The 10,402-nt window shown below is 39.8% G+C and overlaps 1 protein-coding gene across 1 annotated transcript; it reads left to right on the forward strand.

Annotated features, from left to right (window-relative positions):
- Positions 1-368: 368 nt before the first annotated feature.
- LOC119727315 (G-protein coupled receptor GRL101-like) lies at positions 369-1,554 on the forward strand. The gene has a single exon (XM_038199169.1). It carries the CDS (start codon positions 420-422, stop codon positions 1,548-1,550), a length of 1,131 nt encoding a protein of 376 aa, XP_038055097.1. The 5' UTR covers positions 369-419; the 3' UTR covers positions 1,551-1,554.
- The last annotated feature ends 8,848 nt before the right edge of the window (positions 1,555-10,402 follow it).

Below are 10,402 nucleotides of genomic sequence, written 5' to 3' on the forward strand. Positions count from 1 at the left end.
TGTGGGGGGGGGGGGGGGGGGGCTGGTACTATCTTCCGAAATAGGGGGCGCTCTTCAAAACCGGCCATTATGCAAACTACGCATGATGTGCCCATTTTCAGGGCGCATTGTAAGGGTTTTGGGGCTTGGTTTTCATACTCCTTGTTCATATCAGAACTCTCTATACCATTTTGGGAAATGGTTACTGAAAAAAAATTATCCCAAATTTTGTGGCCAGTTTTGTTTTCATCTCGAGGGGCCACATTTATGCTCGAAGGGGCACATTGATGTCAGCAAAAGGGGCACTTGGGTAAATCTGGGGGAAAAGTGCCCCCTGTCCCCCCCCCCCCCGGTTCCGCCGCCCTTGGCATCAAATACATCAGCAGTTCTATCAAGAAATGTGTTAATGCACTGCACCTAATGTTCAATACACATTCATTATGATTTTCAGATTCGTTGATGACTACCGTCTCTGCTGTGCCTTATCCAAGTTGCATCACTTTTCTACCGAGCACAATTGTCACACTACAAAGCCTCAATCAGATTTGATTCTGTGCGACAGCCTTATGCCAAATAACATACTACGAGCGGTGTTGTGGGTATTGGGAATAAGCGCCCTCATTGGTAATTTGTCCGTCTTGATTTGGAGGCTTACACAGAAAGGGGTCGGAGGGGGTAAAAAGACGCTCTCACTTATGGTTGGAAATCTGGCGCTCGCAGACGTCATGATGGGTGTGTACATGCTAATCATAGCTGTTGCAGATCTTACATTTGGCGAGGACTACTTTCTTGTGGCCCCTGAGTGGCGCTCCAGCATAATGTGTAAACTTGCTGGAGTCTTGTCCATTCTGTCCAGCGAGGCTTCGGTGTTTTTTGTGACACTCATCAGCGTGGACTGCTTCCTTGGCATTGTGTTTCCGTTGAAAAACTTCTCTCTTGGGGGAAAATCAACGACAGTCATCATTGTTGTCTTATGGTTTCTGGCACTTTGTCTGAGTATCGTACCGACCCTTTCATTTGGGTCTGATTCTGATATATATGGACTTTCGGATGTTTGTATCGGCCTTCCTCTTACCACAAAGACATCTGGTGTGAACAAAGATTTCCTAGAAATCACGGAGGGGAGTGTGGTGAAACAATTCGTCGATAAAATTGTCCACGCCACAGGTGAGAAACCATCTTGGATCCTGTCAATCATTCTCTTCCTTGGCGTCAATCTGGTTTCTTTTCTTCTTGTCCTGTGTTGCTACGTCGCCATCTTCGTCAGTGTCAAGCGGACGGCCAGTGCCGTCCGAGTGAATGCCCACAGGGAGCGTGAAGTCAGAATGGCGATCAAGATGGCGCTGATCGTGATGACGGATTTCTGCTGTTGGATGCCAATAATCATCATGGGGATTCTGTCTCAGACGGGAACAGTCACTCTATCCACCGAGGTGTATGCATGGGTCGTGGTTCTGGTTCTTCCAATCAACTCGTCCCTCAATCCTTTCCTTTACACTTTCTTCACAGTTTGTTGCGCGACTAAACCGAAGGCCAAACCGCAGAAAAGGAATCAAACAAACCAAAATTAGAACAAAGTGCAACAAACACAAAGGCAGTGGCGGATAGTCTATATCCCCCCCCGGCAAATAGGTAGCTCATGCCTGCTTCGCCCCCTCCTTGACAGCTATACTTCTCCCCCTTGAGCCAACACTGGATTCGTACATGCAAATGTACACAATGCAGTGGTTCGGCTCACAACATAATAATACAGGTGTTTAAATTTCAAAGTGATTCCTAGTAGCTGTGCGAAGGCCAAGGCGAAAACTTAACTTACTCTCGTATCAGTACTGACCAGACCGGCATATTTTTCAATCCACAGACTAAATTGTGTAACATTTCCATTTCGTTCATTGACTGAGGATAAAGCAAACTGCTCATTCACACGCTGTGAATAACAAATTAAAGACGAATAACTTATTAAAGACGATAATTATACAATGATTTTTCCGATTGATTTGCACCAAAGCCTTACAAATGTTATCACGACGTGTGTTGTTCACATGTTACAGTCTTCGCATTCTGTGCTACACGCGTGATTGTTGGTCGTGTTTGTTGAGTTTTTGAGGATTGTGCTTCAATTTTTGGTTATAAGGCGAAGTAAAAAAAAAAACATGTTTAGCGTCCCCGCCCGCTTCCTTTTTAGAAGCCGCCTCCTTTTTTTTTTTCTTTTTTTTTTTTTAAAAGACAAAAATTGATAAATTTTAACGATCTCTGACGAAAGAAATCGTATTTTTAGACTTTTATACCGTGAATAAAGCTGTGGAAATAGTCAATGAGTCCAAGTGGCGGCCATTTGAAAAAAGCTGGTAACCGTCTTGAAAAATAGCCCGGCCGCGTTGTCTTGAAAAATGTGTCGGGCGGCCATTTTGAAAAAAAAAAAAAAAAAAAAAAAAAAGGGCCTCCTCCTTCCTTTTTGTCAAAGAGGCAGGACGCTAAACATGTTTTTTTTTTTTTTTTGCCTAATACAGCGAGGGGGCGTTCAAAGGTGTCTTCAGGAAACATTCAATGAGGGCGCTCTGCAAAATAGTCGTAGGGACTACCCATCAACACCGCCGTTGTATATCTCTCGATGATGTATATGTTTGAAAAAACCTTCAATTTTTACAAATGGCAGACATTTACTAAAGGAGCCATGCGATGAATTTTACGCTGAATCATTTTTTGAATATTCTTTTTACTCTTAATTAACGTATGATAATAACGTTACTTGTCACAATTTTAAGAAGGCCATGGTGTGTCCTAACAACTGAGGGCGCTGCTTCTGTACTTACACTTTGGGCCGACACTGTACAGTTTTAAGGACTATGAATCCAAAATGTAGCCCATAAATTTAAAAAGAAATGCAGTACATAAAGAAAGCTCATTGACTTGCTATCGGATACTAAATCAACAAATAAATTAATACAGAGGATTGATGCAACACTAAACCGAAGCATCAGACAAGTTGAAATGCTGATTCAACTGTAACACTGTAAATGTACATTCTACGATTAGTTATTTGCATAATTATATAAATATTTGCATACGGCAAAATAAAAGAATATTCACATACTAAAAAAAAACACAGTAGATTCATAATTTTAAACTTTTGTGAGAATTGTTTGTGAGAATTTTTTTCATTCTAAATTTTGCATGATTATTGGATTTTGAAGTACAGGTCGCATGTTATTATTTCATGTCGATTAGTTATTGTAGAATCAGTGTCATATTTACGTAAGTCTTTTGCTGTATAAAATGCTATTGTTGAGAAGTCGATATTAATAATTTGTTAATGTACCGTGGCTTAAAAGTACTGAAAATTGAGAATGTTAACTTTACAGTATTCTATATTGATTGAGACATTATTTAGTATCGACTCATTTGAGCATTAAAGTGGAAAAGGAAAAGACCGCAGGTGATTGCATGGTTCAAGAAAGGCCTAATTTATAACATTTACTTGTGATGTACTTTTCAGAAATTGATGAATTTAGGGGTTAATATTTTATAGCAAATATTTTTACACTGACCTATTTAAAGTTTTCTGTTCACAGATGCTGTAAAAAAATGCTGTTCTTGTTTAGTCTGGTTTCCTGACCTTACTTCAGGCGAAACGGAGCAATTTATCGGGAAACTGTCAGGTCAGGGAACCAGACTAGCTGGCTTTCATCCGTTAACGGATGTGTATCCGATTGCAAACAAAATGTGGACTACCTAAATTTGGTTAATTGGGGGCAGTATTTGAAAAGGGGTCAGTTTTCACAACGATGGTCGGCTGACCATCTTTGAAAATTGATATGAAAATTCCACTTTTCTTGCAAATGACAGCACACAAGGTGCCATGATTGCACAGGATGCTTGAGACTATTATTCACTTCAGTCAAGGAAGGTATTTCAAAATAATTTTGGTAGTTTTCTTGTTTGAGGTTTGCAATGTTGAACACTACCGTTAAAGATGCGTTTAAACATTTGGTACCGTAGTAGCTTTTATTCCTTCTTTTTTTTTTTTTACTGTGAGAGCATAATCAATACCAATGATGAGAAAACATTCGAAAACAAACTTGGCTGATTAAGGAACACGTTTATTTACTAGGTCAGGCTGATGTACATAAATTGTGGCTCTCAAAATAAACGCTGTATGTAAAATGTAAAAAAAAATTGTAAGATTCATAAATGAAGTGTGCCTTCACATGTCTGTCTCAGCTCGTTTAGATGAAGGAAATGAGGACTATATCGCATGAAATACAATGGAAGCTTTCACCCCAAATGAAATCGACGACACAACACGATGAGGTTATTAAATAGAATTAACAAATGAATGGAGAATGAATGATTGGAAAATGATGTAGCCGATAGATCAAAACTGTCTTCATAATATAACAATAACATAATAGAAAAAGAAAAAATGATATTTGAATTCTCCAATAACTGGCAGTAAATATGATTTGAACCGCTCTCAATCCTAAGGGGAGAAAATTGAATAAGTGATGGGTGAGGGGCGGGGCATCTCAGACCAATTTGTTTGAAGAGGGGGAGGGGTGGGCTTGCGGGTTTCACCTGGACAACTGGACGCTAGGATACTGGACAGGTTCTGGGCATGGAGCGCTGTTCAAAGTGGACCACAATGCAGACCCAGTGGCATCATATATAAGGGGTGTGGGTGTGGAAACCTTACCCCCAATCTCCCCCACCCCACCCCACCCCACCCCTCACGCCCCCACCCCCACCCCGTCCGCTGCTTACTAATGTTATGATTCTAGTACATTGGGTCCAAAAATCATAAATAAAGTGCTAAAGCTATTGCACAGCAAGCATCTGTCATCTATGACATGCGTGAAGGATCGGTGATTAATTATGTAAAACAAGACTGCGTCTTGACCTCCAAACACGACCTCTCGAAATATCGAGTTAACAACTGGTTCTTCTCAGAACCACACAACTCAAAAGAGATGATATTCAAATGGTGTACGTTACTGCATACATTTTGTCTATTCCCAAGACAGTTTCGGGATAATATTTCGGTAAACTCAATGAAGTTTTGCGCAGTTTGTGTTCCACAGTCTTGCCGACTAGAAGTTTTGGCTTGTCTTTTAGACAAGCAAGGCACCGTTTCGATGTAAATACAGCCTTCTTCAACTGATCATCTTCAGTCTTCTGGATAAGCTTCTCCTACTTTTTGTAGGACGTATCTTCAGGAAAGTACCTGAGGCTAAATGAGGATAAATCATTTGGTTCTGTGAGTGCTCATGATGACTTGACTAGTTGGTTATGTTTAAGAACTTCAATGAGCTTCCATTTTTCATTTCAATTCTACTTAAAATTCTCAGCATTTTTCCTCCTAAGTTCAATAAGTTCCTAAGTTCAATGCAAGTTCAACTGATGAGTCATGAATTTGACGAAAGGGCAATTAGCAGCATCTGACATGAAAATTTAAATGGGATAACATTTTGTTCACTTTGATGATAAAAATGTTGGTACATTCCAATGACAAAAATGTACCACTGAATTTTGCCCCAAGAATTTGCGAGAGGGCCCAAAGCTGCTGATTGGCCTCTTGAACAGAGCATTATGTACATGGACGGTGTACTCAAGTACCCCCTCAACGGTAACAAGAGAGAGAGAGAGAGAGAGAGAGAGAGAGCTGGGAGGGAATCAGGAATGCACTGTCTCAATACCTGGAGGCTTTTGTGCCCATCAGGAGACATTTACATGTAATCCTGAACGTATAAACACTGCCTTATGGGGTACCGGAACATTGGGAGGTACCCCACAAGGAATGCCCACCGACTTGCGGGATACCGTTTTGGTACCCCACAAGTTTTTCACGAAAAAGATATATGGATTTTACTCAAAAACTATATAGGAGTTTCCAAGGTGGGTTGATCCGTCGCAAATGGAAGAGTTTTTAGAAAAGGGATATTAAATCCGAATTTCAGCCCAGGAAATTAATTCTGGTTAAAATAAGAGCATTTTGAAATTAGTGTGTGACATTGCAAAATTTTAGTACACGAGAACAAAGAAAGTACGCCACTTCTATGCCTGTGTAAGCGTGTCCTGAATCGGGCCAGTGTTGGTTCTTTTACGGCAAACCATATGGCCGCCGTATTAAGTAGCCTATCTGGACAAACTGACCATTTGACACGATCCTAAATACATGTAGTACTAATCCAAATTGTTAAGTTGCCTTCCATGACCCTGAAAATATATGTTTAGACACCAAGATTAAGATACTTAGTGGTTTACAGATGCAATACACGCATTCGGAGATTTAGGTTTTAAATGGCGGCCATGTTTTAAATACAAGATGGCCACAATACTGTATTTGGACAATCTAACCATTTGAAACTATCCAAAATGGTACACATGTATTCCTTGACCCTGAAAATGTATGTTTAGACACCAAAACATTGATCCTAAGTGGCTCTGAAGATGAGATATTGGTAGATATAGGTTTTTAATGGCCGCCATCTTTAGATCCAAGATGGCCGCCATAATGTTATTGGATAAGTTGGTTCCTATCAAAAATTGAAAGCTAAGGCATTGAGGAGCATGTATGGACAATTTGGCGCTTTTATCCGGAATGTCCACATCCATTCACTAAGCTGCCTGACTCACTGGGCATGGACCCGAAGAGATGAATCGGAACGTGCATCCGTGTGGTTGCGAAGGCCTAAGCGTCGCCGTTGCTCAACAAAGTTAATCCTATTACGTACTTGGAGGCCATAACGGAGCAGTGAAATTCATGCACCCTCAAAAAACATGGCCTTTTAAACGTTGCATTTAAAAAAAAAATGCTTATTATTGATTGGAATGTTAAATTATAGTAACGGAAGAAAATCTAAATTCTACACTGCTACACTGCATGTCAGTGAAACAAATCGCCGCCATCCATGCTGAAACGACAATTCGGGTTACTGGTAAAGCTGACCTTAACGTCAATTTCTAGAAATCTCCTCAAGGTATTGGAAAACCTAATCTTCTAACATTACTACTACATCATACATGTACAAGGTGGTACTGGTGGGTACGACTTGACTGGTACGAGTTGTCTCGGGTACGAGTCGACTCGGGTACGAGTTGCCCCGTTTCGCATACATTGCCAATAATAATGAATACTGTTTTTTCCAGCCCAAGGGCCAAGTTCAACACAAGGCGAAAACCTCGAAGAAGTCAAATAACAAAAGTGCTGTGCAATCCAAAACAAAGGTGAGGTGTTATTTTATCCCACTACAAAAAAAACTTGTGAATTAAAGTTGTTAATATTTGTATTAAAATATTTTTTTTTGAAAGAGCGTTGCAAAGCAGTTACAAATGTCCAATGCAAAATATGTAACTTGGCTTGATTTTAATGTGTTTGATGGCCATTTCTGTATAAGAGTGAATACATGTACATGTGCTTGCTTAAACCCAAATGAAAGCACTACCTTGTAATAAGTGGGTTGCTCATTCCCTTTTTTTTATAGAAACCAACGACGCAATCTAAGAAGAAACCAACGACGCAACCTAAGAAGAAACCAACCAAGGTTTGTTTTTTATCATTCAAGTACATGTATGTTCGTTTTTGGAGTACTGTACATGAGGGTATATCCCGCAGAAATAACTTTAAAACTCTAAGATACTTTGCTAGTGTCCACACTTACTAAAGTTTAAAATGTACAGTTGTACATGTATAAACTGTGATATGCATTTACTCTGTGGTTTCTAATGTTCGTGAATAATAAATCCACAGCTCTAGCCAAGCAAGCTATCTCTACTAAAATCAATGTAAAATAAATCTTTTATAAAATGGTTAAGCAATAAAAGGGGAAGCCGAAACTGTGATGTAAACGTTATGGAAATAGAATTGGGAAGTGGTCAGATAAACAACAGTTTTTTATCTTGTTTGTCATTTCAGGAGAAGAAGAAAGCTACGGTGATTGCCCGTTTCTGCGTTGATGAGGATGAAGATGAGGCCATTGATCAGGTGCAGTTGTTTGTAAGTAAATCGGAGAACGTTTGCATACAGTACATGTATTTATTACCCCTGATTGTACTGACTCTTCGAGTTTTTAAATAGAGGAAGCATTGGGCATTTCCTTTTAACCCTCCGACGCAGAAACTAGCCATTTTGGGGACCCAATTTGGTTAATTACCTTAATAAAAAAAAAATTTCAAACCAATTCTGTTGATCTTCTATCTAATCCTAGCCAGAGGCACCCACTACGGATATAGGCAGTCATCTTTAGTGTGTGACCCCGGGTCAGGTATATCTGAGCCTGACAACCTGGGCTGCCCATAAACACGTCAGAGTTGTAACGAGTCACTGATTTTTGTGACTCGAGTCGAGTCGAGTCATTTTAAAGAAGTGACTCGAGTCGAGTCGAGTCATTAGGTCAACAAGGTCGAGTCGAGTCGAGTTGAGTCACAGAGTGTGGTCGAGTCGAGTCGAGTCGAGTCAAGTATTTAGCTCGAGTCAATTGAGTTAATATTTGAACACTTAATTACAATAAAAAGCAACAAACACAAGAGAGAAAGAATACAAGGCACCAGTCTATTACGGAAATCCAAAGACATAAAGTATGCTGTATGGTACCCAACCAACAGTTTCCATTGCTAGCTCACGTCACAGATAAGAAGATGTGAAACTTCGGTCTTATAACTGGTTTGGCTTCGGGTCTAGATTTTGTTGTTCGCTGATCGCTGACAACGTTAAAACCTAATTGCATTATACAAAACTGTTTCTGATTATTTAAAGGTGGGCCCGTCCGTATTCATTTTTGTGTATGAAATCGGGACATGTATTTAGCCAGCGTTCCACCAAGAAATTCAAAATCGCCCGAAACCAATGATGAAACCACGGATTGAGAAATGCGTTTTAAGTCTGGTTCCGGGTTTAGCATTACATGCTATAGAACCACAAGGTGGGAGTCCGCGACACGGTGTATGTTTGTTGTTTCATTATGGAGGAAGGAAACAGACTGCCGCTGTATATAAACGTACATTATTCGCGAACATTAACGTGACGTGAACAAAAACTGGCAACGCGAACGGCGCAGCGTAAGTCATTGCAAATATTTTTCGCAAGTAAGTTTTGCTTTTATTTTGGGACTCGAGTCTTATTAGCCTTCCTCGAGTCGAGTCGAGTCATTCTGATGAGGGACTCGAGTCGAGTCGAGTCATTTGCTCGCAGTGACTCGAGTCGAGTCGAGTCATTTACCCGTCGGGACTCGAGTCGAGTCGAGTCGCCAAAAAATGTGACTCGAGTCGGACTCGAGTCGAGTCATTGACTCGAGTCATTACAACTCTGAAACACGTGCACAAAACAAAGTCACTTGCGGGTAGCCAAGTGCACGACTTGACCACAGACTATGTATACAACATCTGTTTCCTGTCAATGACCTCCTTATTTATAGTCTACAGACATGTCGAGATTGTATACATATAGATACAGCGTTGTGTAGCCTCAAACCAAGGCGCTAAATGTCTGGGTCCCCGGAGGGACCCCTTACTGTAAGCGTGTTAGTAAATGGGCTTTCTGCGTCGGAGGGTTAAAAAGAATATTTTCCTGGAGTTCCTATTAGGCTTAGTTGATATCAACAAAAATTATAGGGAGACATTTGTGTACAGGAACAATGCTCAAAAGTGCTTCTTCTTATCAGGGTTCGACTGTACATGAATTAAGAAACAATATCAGTTGTGCTTTTTCATGCATCGAACGATCTGTGGCGTTTGGGATGTTTATTTTTAAATATTGAGATTTTCTCACAAATAAATATTCAACACTTTACAAGTACTGTTCCACATTTTAAAGCTCAAAGTGACAAATTTTTTTCTCAACAATATTCCATTTTTTTGATAATTTCCATATCCTGCTGAAACAATTAGGAAGCAGCATTTTGGTTTGTTCTTTCATAAAAAGAGCAGATACGTGATATACTGAGAGAATGATTTCAAATTTGAGGCTAAAATGTAGACGTGAAATCATTTTTGCCTTGACATAATTTTCTTTTCTTTTTTCAGCAGAGACCAGACCCTCCAGCAGAGACTAACGGCAATAGCCCAGTCCGGGTATGTAGCAATGCTAATTCATTAGTTGTACTTTGAAATGCCATTAATGCAATGAAAACACGGAGTGGCATGATTCAATGTATGATACAATGTACAGTCAAACAAGGTCCTTGGGATTTTACAAATTACCTTGTTATAACAGATACATTGTAGTAACAGTAATGGGAAAAAAGTAAACAAAGACTTGGGACCTAAAAGTTTGCTTGTTATAAGCAGGATGTTGTATTAACAGTGCTCTTCTTATTGGGGTTTGAGAGTATTTCGTGTTCCTACCATGATGAAGAAGCCCTTGATGTTAACAAAGATATTTGTAAACATTTAAATTGTGATTGAATTTGGCTATATTACTTTTAACAAC

The sequence above is a fragment of the Patiria miniata genome, unplaced genomic scaffold, assembly GCF_015706575.1.
Source record: "Patiria miniata isolate m_02_andy unplaced genomic scaffold, ASM1570657v1 HiC_scaffold_20, whole genome shotgun sequence".
Taxonomy (NCBI): Eukaryota; Metazoa; Echinodermata; class Asteroidea; order Valvatida; family Asterinidae; genus Patiria; species Patiria miniata.